This window comes from Citrus clementina, unplaced genomic scaffold (genome assembly GCF_000493195.1).
Source record: "Citrus clementina cultivar Clemenules unplaced genomic scaffold, Citrus_clementina_v1.0 scaffold_3, whole genome shotgun sequence".
Lineage (NCBI taxonomy): Eukaryota > Viridiplantae > Streptophyta > Magnoliopsida > Sapindales > Rutaceae > Citrus > Citrus x clementina.
In genome coordinates, this window is record NW_006262339.1 from 44,518,083 (window position 1) to 44,532,361 (window position 14,279).

The following is a 14,279-nucleotide window of genomic DNA, read 5'->3' on the forward strand; positions in this document are numbered from 1 at the left end:
AGTGGAGTTCAAACTCTCAAATATCTGCCTTACTGATAATGGAAAATTTGCTATGAAATATTCCGCTGGTTAGCAGCTTGCACCACGCTAGGTGAAAGCTATGGCTGCTCTCCCTCGTATATTTTGCTATTGGTAATTCATTTTTAGAAAGATAAATATTAGATAGACCATTCTGCTTTTGTGTAATTCACAAATATAATATGATTAGATGACTTTGCTAAGAAATTAGTAATTATTTCCACAAGGAATTGTCATATTTTTCATCATTCATTGCAGAATCGGGTTACACTACGTAAACAATGTTTTGTAATTACTAAATACACTACAACTCCTTTAAAATGCACCCATAAGTCAATGTTAAAAGGCCCATATTTTGTGTAAATAACAAATTTACTATTATATTTAGCATATGTTTGCGATTGTTTTTAAAAAGTTCAAAAGTGATTTTAAAAAAGTAAAAATTGTATTTAATAAATTTTTTGGAGCATTACTTTTGGAAAGAATCATCTCATCCTTCATAAAATTTGGAAAAATAAGGAAGGAGTAGCTTTTCAAAATCTAATTTTGAAAACTAATTTTACACTTATTATAATTTTATATATTTCCTCAAATATTTTATACAAATCCAAAATTATCCTTATTCAATAAGCAAATAAAATCAAGAAATTTAAAGAGAATATTATTACCAATAATGTTGAGATAACAAAATAAAAAATAAAATTATGAAATAAAAATATTTATTTTAGTGTCAGTTATTATATATACACATTTAAAAATATTTTATATATTTTTATAAATGTTTTAATAAATGTTATTAATATTATGTTTATTTCAGTCACTGGTAATCTCACAACAAACAAAAAAATTTATCAAACTCACATGACCACTTTTACAACTCACAGCACATTTTAAAATTTTTTTACCATATATTTAATTTATTCTATTCACAACTAATTATTTCCACAATATAGCTAACAACATTACCAAACTAACATTTATCCTACGAGAGTGCGAGTGATGCTACTGGCACTCCTCTATTATCCTTATCAAACCCCTTTTCTATTTATATCCTTTTTAATTCCTAAAATAACCTCCTAGCATTAGTGGGGCACTTTCTCCAATTTCACAACCAAACCCCTCAAATGTGCGGTTGGTGTTCTTGCAAGATAAAAGTACGCTTGTCTTCTTAAAACAAATACAGAAGATGTAGTCAACTCAAGTGTATATAATTTTAAATTATTTAAACAAAATAAGTATGAAGCTTGGTTGTTCCCTAACACGTTTATGAAGATAATAAACTATGAAAATTTCACAAATTTATCTTTTCTGCAGACACAAATTAGGATAAAGTTTAGTTTATGCTTGTTATTTTAAAGTGTTTGTAATAGAGAAAATGATCGGGTAAAATAACTGTAGGTGGATTTTCATCAGATGAACTTTGGCTTTTAATATAAAGGGTTAATTTTGTCCTGCCCCCAACTGTTTTAATATTTTTCGCCACACACCCATATGTTTCGAAAATACTCACTCCACACCCAATTTCGTTAATTTGACCGTTATGTTTAACGGAACTATTTGAAATTTAAGTAAATGTCCGAAATACCCCTTATCTTGAATTAGAGAAAAATAAAATGAGATAAAATGTTAATTTAATAATTAATGTTTACATTAAAAAATTTTATTTAAAGGTAATTAATAATAATTTCATCAATTAAATTATCAAATAAATTTAATTTATCATCATCAAATAATATTTAGGATATGAATTTTCAAATTTGCCCTTTGACCGTTAGAATAAACGGTTAAATTAACGGAATTAGGTGTGGAGTGAGTATTTTCGAAACATATGGGTGTGTGGCGAAAAATCTTGAAACAGTTGGGTGCAGGACAAAATTAACTCTAATATAAATGATAATTTTGTAGATACAAAACAAAAGGGGTTTAATACGAGAAATAGAAGGGTACCAGTAGCGCCAGTCTTATAATACCTGCCTGCTGCCTGAAGAAAATAATAATTAGCATATTCATTCAGCAGTGAAAAATCTCTTGTTAGTTGTGATTTTAATACGCTCCCAAAGAAAAATGGATCAGAGAAATTCGTCTTTGATTACTTTTTAGGCAAAAAAAAAAAAAAAAAATTCATTTAAACCTATTGATTGCCTTGACCAGATGTCTTTAAATTTCAATTCTGCACCAATTGAATGACGTGATCAAATTTCTTATATTTCATTTATGCATCAACTCGGTCGTACAGTTGAGCCTTTAACATAAGTGCTTCATCTTGTTGCTTATTAATTATTATCATTATATATATACAGTCATTGCATGCGTTATAATACTAATTTAATATGGATTCGTCACTGCATCATATCGTGGTTCGGCACTCTTACTCTTTAAGAGAGATCAGGGGTTCAAGTCCTGCTCTCGTATGAAATTACTATTTTGACCAGCACTTTATTCTTTACGGACCGACCCAGTGCGAGCGGAGATTAGTCTGAATTGTGGTACGGATTTAAAGGTGCCCCCCACAGTTAGAGTCTACTCAGGACCACCTCGTGGTTCAAAAAAAAAAAAAAAAAACTAACGATGACATTATATCGTATAATAATGAATTTGTACGCATTTAGATATCTGCACCTGAAACTTATAATCTGTTTCTCGAATCCAGGTACTCGAACAGTTTTTGCTTTTGGGACAAAAGTAAAAAATTTAGTAAACGATAAACGTCATTCTTGTATCACAGTTACTACACAAAAACAGAGCCATAGTGCTGGGTGAAACTCTTACAGCAACGCTGTAAGAAGGCCTCAAATTCTTTCTGTGAATAACCAAAGTTGATAATGATGGATACTATTAACCTGTTATTATTTCAACTTATAAGTATGTATTAAGTATTGCAGTGATCAATCCTCAGACTGGGGGTACATGGGGAATATATAAACTCGAAAAAGGAAAAAAAAAAAAAAAGTTAGACACTATCATTGTTCAAAGGGTGTAATGTCCGATACACGAATTATATTAGAATAATTTTAATGGTTCCAACAATCAAACAATATGAATAATGAAAGTGTATATATATAAAAAGCATGCAACACATATTCAATTGGTATATTCATCTCTTATATAACTTTATATATCATTAATTTAATATCATTAGATATAGGGGCATGAGGGAGGTAATTAATTAACTGTGTCCACAGGGAGTCATGTTATATTTAGGATAAAATTTACGTATAATCAATCTCCCAACAATCTGATCAATACAATTAATTAATAACAAATACACATTAAGGATGTGTTTGGTAGATTGTATTACATTGTATTATATTGCATTAAAATACTATTCTTATGCAAACTTAAATTTGACTGCAATTTCTAATTGCATTGCACTACATTAAAAAAGTGGTTAATACAATAAAAAGGGGCAAAAAATAAACCCATGGGGATTAGATTTTATGTTGTAATGCATAAAAATAATGTTTATATTTTGAATTTAATATTTTACTTTCATTATTCAATAATTAATAATAAATGTAAATTCATTAAATTATAATTTATATTTTTAGCCAAATTCAAATTTAGTTTAAATAACAATATAAAATATTAATAAACCTAAACATTTAGTAACTAAATGATAATACTTTTTTTAAAAAGGATAATACATTATTTTTACTTTTATTACATAAAATCATTTTAATTCTTTTACATTAGATATGTAAAAAATTTAATTATTTAATCATTTATTATTTACTAGAATATTAATTTAAAAATGGATTAATTAAATAATTATATTCAACGTTAATAAATAAAAATAATTTTGTAATTAAATTATGAATTTCATTTTATTATAATAACTAATATATAGAAAAATGTATTATAATATAATATTATATTACAATATTATAATATTTTATTATTTGATAATAGTACATTATTAAATTATTTTTACGTATAAAAATAATTATTCAATAACTAATTTAAAATGTTTAATATAACACTGAAATATCAACAAAATTTAAATAATGCTAATTTAATTTATATTTAAATTACAAATAATAAGGTATATAATATAGTTCATGAATCATACTAGATCAAATATTGTATTGCAATAATTGCATTACAACTTATTGCAATACACCCTAATACAATATATCATAATCAAATATATCAAATACAATATAATGCAATACAATATGTCAAACGCATTTAACTACACAAAAATAATCACAAATTTCTTGAAGTAATTCTTGCCTCTTCGACGTCGTTTTGCGGCTGCTTGGCGTTTGCACCATTGTTCCTCACCAACAAGCATATAAAAAACGAATTAAAAAAAAAAAGCATTTAAAAAACAATGGTAACAAAATTAGGAGAGGATGAGTAATAAAATAGAATTAATTAGTGAATAGTGAGTAGCAGCAGTGGGGGAGCATGAGCCGAGCCGAGTAATAAGCCAAGGTTCGCGCTTCGCTCCTCAGTAACCGATAAGAACAACGCGCAGTTGCACGTGCAAGGACAGTCAATACACGTTACACGTATGACTCTCAGTACTTACTGCTCGCTAGTGAAATAAAATTAAAAGAAAATAAAGGCAAAAAATGAATGAGCAGTAGCTTTGCGTTTATACTTTATATAATGGGAATGGTAATAACCACCACCAAAAACTGAAGCACAGGGACACGCCACTCACTCCCGGTCTTAACTCTTCAACAACTCATAGACTAAAAGAGAGAGAAGCAAGGCAGCAGGCAACAGCAACACACAAACAACTCTCACTCACGCTCCACTTTCACCACTAACTAAGGCCACAGAGGTTTAGAAAGAGAGAAAGTGATAGATTGAGATTGGACATTGGAGAGAGAGCTAGCTAGCGTACTGCCTTCTTCTTCAGCTATTTAATGCTCATCATCAACAAACCGTGAAGCCTCGCTCCCGCTTTCTTTTTCTTCACGGACTCATCAAAACCCTTCAGTTCACTCCTCTAGCTACCAACAATTTAACTATCAATGGACTTGAGTAAGGTAACCCTGGAGATCTTCAACAAGCTCGAGCAAAAATGGCTTGCACATTGCGAACCTACCAAGAGAACTCGAGTCCTCAGCATCGACGGCGGAGGCACCACCGGCATTGTAGCTGGCGCTGCTCTTATCCACCTCGAGGACCAGATCCGTCTCAAAACCGGCGATCCTCATGCTCAAATCGCCGATTTCTTCGACATCATTGCCGGCACCGGCATTGGTGCCCTCCTCGCCTCCATGCTCGTTGCTGATGACGGCTCCGGCCGTCCTCTCTTCACTGCCAGGGACGCCCTCGATTTAATCACTCGTAGGAACTCCGAACTATTCAACGCTGGGTTCTCTGCAGGATTTCTCCGCCGCAAACGTAGATTCTCCGGCAAGAGCATGGATAAGGTGTTGAAAGAAATTTTCATGAGAGATGACGGTAAGGTCCTGACTCTGAAGGACACGTGTAAGCCCCTGCTTGTTCCTTGCTTTGACTTGAACAGCTCAGCTCCGTTTGTCTTCTCTCGAGCGGACGCATCCGAGTCACCTAGCTTTAACTTCGAGCTCTGGAAAGCATGTCGCGCCACGTCAGCTACGCCCAGCATGTTCAAGCCATTCGCTTTGACCTCCGTTGACGGCAAGACCAGTTGCACGGCCGTTGACGGTGGTCTAGTCATGAACAACCCAACAGCAGCAGCGGTTACTCATGTGCTGCATAACAAGCGCGATTTTCCGTCGGTTAACGGCGTCGAGGATCTTCTAGTTCTGTCTCTGGGAAACGGTCCGTTAATCAGTGGAAGTGGGCCGTGCGAGAGAAAACCCCGTAGTAACGGTGAGTGCTCCACGTCATCTGTAGTTGACATTGTGCTTGATGGAGTCTCAGAGACCATTGACCAGATGTTGGGGAACGCATTCTGCTGGAACCGTGCTGACTACGTCAGAATTCAGGTACATCTATATCACGTACTCTGTTTCGTCGCTGAGAATACGCAAGAAAGTGAGATGAAAGTAAAAGTAATAAACTGTAATTGACTGTATTCTCGGTGCCAGTTACCTAACGAAGAAACTCTTTTTATTTTTTTATGAATTTTTTTTACAACTTTATTCACTCTGTATATGATTAACTGATGAGTGATTGACGGCGTAAAATGTGCAGGTAAACGGTTTGATTAGTGAGGGAGTGGTGGGTCCGAGAATGGAAGCAGAAGTGCTGAAAGAGAGAGGAGTGGAGTCTTTACCGTTTGGCGGGAAGCGGTTACTGACGGAGACTAACGGCCAGAGAATTGAGAGCTTCGTGCAACGCCTGGCTGCATCCGGGAAGACCAGTTTGCCTCCCAGTCCCTGCAAGGAATCGGCCGTTAGCCTTCTTTCTAACGGCCGTTAGGCCTCTTTTCCCCTTTTTTTTTTTATTTTTTTTTAATTACTCTCAACCTTTTTGTAAGCTGTAGCCAATCTTGGATTTTCTAGCATAACTGTCTCTGTTTTCCAGTTAAATAGCGGCTAATAATTACCTGTTTACTTCACTCTCGGTCCCTTTGGCAGAAATTTAATTAATTAACTAGATAATGAAAGTGGTTTAATTGAGATGATTTGTCATTATAAAACCACATCAGTTGTGTCTTCAATGATTAGCTTGACGGATGAACATGAATGAAAAATTAATAAACACCACTTTGATGTTGCATTCACAAGAATGTCATGGGCGATAATTTTTGGGCTTTGCTGTGTAAATAAAACTACGTATGTGCATTTAACACATAAATTCCCAGACAATTTCTCTCCTCAAGATTGGTACGGAATTAGAAACTCTACTACTTCCTCAGCTTACATCAAGCAAATGCATGAAATTCTAGCTGCAATTGAGCAACCCAAAAAGCGAATTGGTCCACTCAAAGGCATGAAACACAAGTACGTTCTAATATTCTGAAATGCAAACTCCAAAGCATTGGAGAAAATTGATCCGTCTTCGAAACATTTCAGAAAATTGAGCTTCCTCTTCACAACTCTCGATCGTATACAATTGCTGTGAATGTGATCGTTTCCAAGACGGCTTAGGAAATTGACACTATGTACACAAAGGTTCAATTGCAAGCCCACTGTTGCCCGTTAATTCATTATTATAACAATCGTCGTTTTCAAAGAAAATTAAAGAAAGCGAAAAATTGAAACAAATTAAAGCTACCCACCCGAAACCAAGACACTATATAAAATAAAACTATGGGATCCCACTGTGATAGTGGGGCACATCTCACTCATCGAATAGCACAGAATTATTTTGCCTTTCGTAAATTTTACTGCTGTGAGTACGTGTAATATCGTTAGGAAGGAAAAGGAATCAAATCCCATTTTAACTTATAAGTTGAGCAGATAAATGGTACAGAAATAACCAACTTTTCAACAGCATCGTGTAAAAAAGTGAGCAAAAAGGAACCAACTTTTTCTTTTCTTTTCTTTTTTTCCTTCCCTTCATTCATTTATAACAAGCTCTACTCTTGAGCTTTTCTTTCCTCCAATCTATGGTTGGTAGGATTTTTTTTTTTTTTCTTTAAAAAACTGGTAGATGTGTTTGGTGTTTGGTGAGATCGAAGATTGTAAATTGTAGTACTTCAATAGTGTTGGCATAAGACAATACCACCAATAGTGCTAAACTTTGCGCTAAAACGAACACTCCCTCTATCTTCTTTGTTGCTCTGCGTCTTGCTCTTTGTTTTTATGCCTTTTGTGATATTTAAAACAAGTTGCGCTTGAAGCTAGGAATAAATACTTTAATCTTATCTGTTAGCTTGGTGGAATATACATCCCACTGCATTATCTTTTAATATATAGTGTGTAGTGACATAATTAAGTTAGGGATACTTTTCAGATCTTTTAAGAGTTTTGTTTGTTAGTTAGTTAGTTTGTTTGTTTTTTAAACTCGTATTTGATTTCAAGACATTTATGTTTAAATAGAAAAAAATAATTTATATCTGAATAAAAAAGTCTAACTAAGAAATTAATCATGCCTTTCAAAAACACCCTTTTTAATACTTCCTTTTATATAAAACCTAATCTCTCTCAATCTCTCCCTCTCTTCTCTTTGTGAATATCATTCTAGTTTTTCTATTTTAAACGCCGAATTTTTTTTAAATAAACTAAATACAACAACAATATAAGTGATAGTAGTAGTGGTAGTAGTAGTAGTAATAATAATAATAATAATAATAATAAGTTACTATATATGAAAACAAAAGAATTCCTCACAAATTTCAATTTCAATAATGAACTTGTTAAATTTAATAATTATTTTGATTGAGACTGAGAGAGAAAGAGCTTAAGAAGTATAAATAGGGTTTAATTTATTTAATTTTACCAAACGAACTTAAAATATAGTTTTGGCAAGTCAAATAATTGAAATATTTTTATTTCATATATTTTGTGTTATTTTAACATTGACATGACCTAGGGATCTTTTGAGTTCATTTGCATGTATAGATAATTCGTATGCTTTGATTTATAAGTTACAACAAGTATATTTAATTCTTACAAGTGTATAAATGTCAAGATACCGACTTTCATATGTTTTTCATTTACAAAAATCAGATATTAAAAAACATTAAAAAAAAAACAACCATACTGTTTAGATATTTACATTCATACCTATACAGACTTAAGATAAATTCATATATATTCAGATTTAATATTAAAAAAAATGGTATGATAATGTTTAGTCTTTAAATTAAATGTAATCTTTAATTGCTTGGCCAACCTGGTAGATCATATAGATGCGGATTCATCCTAGCTCATCATGTTACAAAATTTAAAAAAAAAAAAAAACCAATTTTACAACAAGATTCAGTTCTAATGGCAACCAAATATTGTAGGTGGTATGTGATGTGTGTGATCTATGGCCACGACTTCCTTCAGATGTGACCTTTCCTCGTTTCCTTCGTGGATCTTACCTAAATTATCTCGAGTATTATGTTTAAGTTACCGTTAGATCAAATAATTTAAGCTTTTAAGTAGTAATTCAAACACTAGTATTGATAGATGACATTTTTCATTGTTAGATCCGTAAGAAATGTCTTAAATCCCTTTTTTTTTTTATAGAAATGTTAAGATTTTTTTTTTTTTGTCCTAAATTGAGTTTCATTTAATAATAAATATGCAGTATTTAGGAATTAAATATTAGAATCTCTAATATTATTGTTGTTGTTTTCTCCGTTAACATAAAATATGTTTCAGTTTTTGTCAAAATTTTCTTATGTAAGTATTAAACGGAACATTAAAAAAATAAAAAATAAAGAAACCAAAGTGACTTTAGAGCTTTGGTAGGTGAAGCTCCATATCGATCGGCTAATGGAAGTGGCTCACTTCCGAAGCAGAAATTTTTGGGTGACCACCTGAACCCGACAAGATTGGGACGTGGGTCGAATCCCACGGTCATCCGTACCTTTTGGCCCACGCCATTAAATCATACTTGAAAGAAAATCCTTTATTTAAAACTCAACGGCACCCCTGTTTGTTTATTTATGCACAACCTTATTTGAAAAAAATTAATTACGATACGTGGCTCAATGCTCTTACTGTTTAGTGCAGGAATCATTAGATTAGATACAGTTTAATATAGTTTTTCTTTATACTGTAGCATCTCACAATAATGTTTTAATCCTTTCTAAGTCAAGCTAGCGGCCGTTAATCTTTCAAGAAAACAAATAAAGTCGGGCCAGTGGTTAAGGTTCTTATTTTGCATAATTGAGTACACTTTTTTCAATCATGCAACAAGAAAAGCTGAAATCAATTATGCCAAATAAACAACTGCCCTCAGCTTCTTGACCTTATCTTGCTGACAGTGAAATTCTATTCGGAAAGTTTAGTACTTGTATGAAATTCAGTTCCCCAGCTCTGATCCCCTTTTTCTTTTTTTTTGGTTTTTAGGGGGGACGCTTAAATTAGAAGTGTAATGTCTAATATAAATCAAACCCAAATTAAGGCTAGGATTGTCTTTCCAGTACTACCGCAAGGACCTGGATGTCCTTTTGCCAAAATAGCCCTACCCAAATTTACTATGATCGCCTTCCCCGTCGGGTAATTATGGTAAACTGTGGAACATAAATTAAAGAACTGAAAGCATGCATAGTTTTAAAAGCTAGATTCTGCCCTAGAGAACCTCCAAAGTAATTACTTATTAACTCTACCACCTTTTTACATTAATATAATAATCTATTAAATATTGATATGAAAAGATCAAAAAAGCTTGTGGTAGGGTCTTTAATATCATTAGGCTTTTCCCACACTTATTGGTTTCTTGTCAATGCATATTTTAAGGAGGGTTGTTTCTTCTTTTAGTGAATTAAAGCAGATTCTAGCACCGTACTCATTTAATACGGGTTAAAGATTAACTAATTAAAAACAAAATTTAAAGGGGTATAGATGGTGGTTGGCCCTCAATAATCATCTTTGATCGGTAAAGCCTTTTTTTTGGCGAAAAATCAATCTGTAAAATTAACAACAAATTAATGAAAGTGGAATATAAACGTGAGTGTAAGCTCATTGAGTGGTTGTTGGCAATCGCTTTCCCTTGATTAAGACATAAGTTGCCATGACAAAGAGGAATTAACGAAATGGAGTGTTGTAAGGTTCAAGTGACATTATATGGTGGGGGCGGTCAAGAATCCATTAATTAGATTAAACATCAAGTTATGCTCTTACGAATCGTCAACATTCCCACCAAACCCACTGTCCAGTCTCGTTCAATCTTTCTGTTTCTCTAATTGTTTATTAATTAACTATCTTAATATATCTCTCATTTTCATTTTATTCTCTTGCTTTTGGTTACATTAGTATTAAGTGACGAACAAGTTAATTGTACTTGGTGACGCATATGCCAAACAGAAATGACAACGTTATGTGGAAATAAAAGTTAATGGTTTTCTCCATTAATGTTATGTTACCTATTTTGAACAATTATGTCTTGTTTTGTTCTCGTGTTCTTATTCCATGGAAGTAAATTCAAACAAAATGATTAAGTTCATATCTCAAGGAAACAAGCATCATTAAATTGGAAACTAATTCAATTCGTTTACCTATAAGACTCTATAGTTTTAATTTGTTATGGTGACGGGCAAATGAATAACTGATTCATTGTTCAATGTTCATATTGTACCGCGCATTATAAATGCATCGACAGAAATTTAGGTACAAGTATGGGCTGCGATACGAGTAGTTTGTTGATATATATATGTGTGCGTGTGATGTCGATAATTTAAGTATGAGTATGGGCTGCGATACAATTAGTTTGTTGATATATACGTGTGTGTGTGTGTGTTGAAAGACATTCGTAAATTTAAACCCCACAAGCTTTCTTTAATTTTTTTCCACTTCGGCCTTGGCCGAAGTGGTGGGCTGCTGCCCTCATAAGCATTGTGAGGGCAGCGGTTCTAGCCCCCACAAAAGCATTGTGGGGGCTAAATGTTCTTTATATTTACAAATCTTTCTCCCTTGTGAAATGCAAGTGGAGTATGGACATCTTTCTTCTGTGAGGGGTTATTTGTCTGGGCATATACTTCATAGAATTCAATGTAATAATGTAAGTCCCAATTATGTATATCTGATTGTAAATATCAGTGTAATATCTCTTGCTACAATAGCAGTTGTTGTTGTAAATATCTGTGTAATGCAGTAATCTGATGATTAATCAGTATTCAAAAAAAAAAAAATTCCGTACTTTAAAATCCTGCGTTACAAAACTAATATATATCGTCGTCAAGTACGAGAAATTTGTCCTTAGGCTATCTGCAAATGTCATTCAAGGCGAGGGAAAGGGCTCCACTCATTGATGCTTCCAGGAAAATGCTATACCAACCAAGCGCAGCTAGTAATAAAGGATGAATAAACTGCCCCCTTTCAATTACCTCTACAATGCCTCTACTTTTCGGGTAACTAAATTAAATGAAAAGATCTTTCAAATTTACCATTCTGTTGAGCCATAATTGACGACATCCTTTGTGAGTTGAAGGACAACATTCGTAACATTAAATTTTAGGAATGCATGGCCATGAGTCAGTCTTTTAACGTCGAGTTCTTAATATATGTAATAACAAACAAAATAAAATAAACGAGATCTAAGTAAAGTAATCAAGACTCATATGGCAACAACTAATTAAACACAAATTCAACTACCTGTTCCGCCATGACTTCGTATCTCTACACGTGTGGCCATCTCACTCTGTCATTATGCAAACGTTTATCACAAGTGCATCTGTGCATTTTTTTTTTTTTTTTGGGATAAGCGCAATTGTATGTTTCTGTGTGCAAATTAATTAATATGACTCTGTACGTATCTGTATATGTATAATGTAAGCGATAATATGAATATATATAGATTATGATAAGATCTTGTCTCCTTGATCTTCTTGTCATTGATTGATTTACTCTCTCCTTATTGTCCTCATCTTCGCCGAAGCTGGCTACACCTCGCATCATATTTACCGCGCGGTCTTCTTTCTTTCATTACTTGCATAGTTGCACGGACGCAGATGATCATGGCCATCTGATTACAACGTCTTACACAACAAAATATCCATCACTCAATCGTGCATACACACACACACACGCACACACGTAAAGTTATTTACAAGTGCGAGTACTCTTTTTTTTTTTTAATGTAAACACGTTGTTAAATCGTGCAATTTAATAACATGTCTATACTAATTTTACTAAACGACACGGTTTAACATCATATTCTGCAAAAAAAAAAAAAAAGAGCAACTAATTTCCACTTATACCAGTGGATGAAAATGAAAGGGGGCTTCTAATTTCCACTAACAGAAACTAGAAAGTAAAGAATAAATGGGTCTTTTACGTAGCATATATTTGGAAGTTCTTATAGTACTACTAGATCGAGGGAAAATTCAATAGTTAGGATTTGTATCTTTCTCTGCTGCCAACTTAGGAAAGGAGAGAATCCTGAATTCTTTCAAATTAGCTTAATTGGATCTGCTTAGCGCACCTGCCACTGTTGCAGTTGGTAGTGTCAGGAGATTCCAGGTACCTAATAAATCAAAATAAAAACATAGCCACTGAATTTCTTTTTTCTTTTTCATGTAAATATTACAATTTATTAATAATTACAACCAAATATTTATTAGAAACTCTAAATTAATTCTATAATATAGTCAGGACATATATGAACCCTTATGTTATTTTCAAATATATGTACTGGAGAAATAATTCAATCTTCACATTATGCACACAAAAAAATCCACCAATCGGTCAAAGAGTGGTTAATTATGCTGTACCGAAAGCCAAGTTTTGCATGGAAACTTATTCAATAGATATGCATCTCTCTTTAGTCAAGGTTTCAACTTATTACATAACACAGAAAATCATGGCAAGCCAGCCATGAACATGGTCTTGGAAATGAAATGATCATGTCATTCCGTTCATGGGACCTTGAAATTGCTGAAAGGTTCGGGAGGGGGGGGGGGGGACTGCAAGAAGGAAAATGGTCATGGTCTCGTCAGGTGTGCTTCACTGAATAATACGTTTTGGATTAATTATTTTATCGAAGTTCATTACATGTGAAACACTTGGCACACACGCGGGGTCGGCGGGCTACCCTTCGATAATCCTCGTGTGCTACTTAAGATATACTATTTCTCATTTAATGCCTTTGACTAATTCGCTATTCTTACAGGTGTTCAGAGTGCCGTAATAAAGATTTCAACAAGGTATTTATAAAATATTTTGAACATTAAATTTCATATAATTACATTGTTTTAGTCCGTGTCTCAGTCAACAATGTTGGATCATAAAAGACTAATTTAAAAAAAAAATTGTGGGTTGTGATATTAAACGATTTAGACTAAAAAAAATGTTTGGTGTAGAGAAAGATTAGAGAAATAAAGAAGAAAAGGAAAAGAGACTGGGTGGATAAAAAAAAAGAAAGTAAATTTTTCTCATCTTCCTCTTATTTTGCTCTACACTAAGCACTAGACTAAAAGGATCTTCCGAATTACAAGACTCTTGCATCCTAGCTGGCAGCAGGTCAGCCTTTTGCCATAGAATCTGATTTGATCTAATTATAGACATGGATAATGCAAACCATTGAGGCTATCTAATACAAATTAAATTCATAATTTTTCTCCCATGGGTCACATACTCACATGCATGCTTATTTTATTATGTAGCTACTACGACGTACTAGCTAGGAAAGAGTCCAGTGCTGTTAGTGATACTGATGCCACAAAAACAGAACAATATCACGTGGCAACTTGATAAAATTCCTACTAGTTATTAATT

At 33.1% G+C, this 14,279-nt stretch overlaps 1 protein-coding gene across 1 annotated transcript; it reads left to right on the forward strand.

Annotated features, from left to right (window-relative positions):
- Nucleotides 1-4,615: 4,615 nt before the first annotated feature.
- Nucleotides 4,616-6,665, forward strand: LOC18046111 (probable inactive patatin-like protein 9). Its single transcript, XM_006444004.2, has 2 exons — nucleotides 4,616-5,948; nucleotides 6,157-6,665. The coding sequence occupies exons 1-2, from the start codon at nucleotides 5,004-5,006 to the stop codon at nucleotides 6,382-6,384; spliced, it is 1,173 nt and encodes a 390-aa protein (XP_006444067.1). The 5' UTR covers nucleotides 4,616-5,003; the 3' UTR covers nucleotides 6,385-6,665.
- Nucleotides 6,666-14,279: the final 7,614 nt, after the last annotated feature.

Bases quoted from the DNA above. Each gene is read 5' to 3' on its own strand.
- LOC18046111 (XM_006444004.2), top strand. From the start codon at position 5,004: ATGGACTTGAGTAAGGTAACCCTGGAGATCTTCAACAAGCTCGAGCAA. The intron at 5,949-6,156 runs GTACATCTATAT...TAAAATGTGCAG, and splicing joins CTGACTACGTCAGAATTCAG to GTAAACGGTTTGATTAGTGA.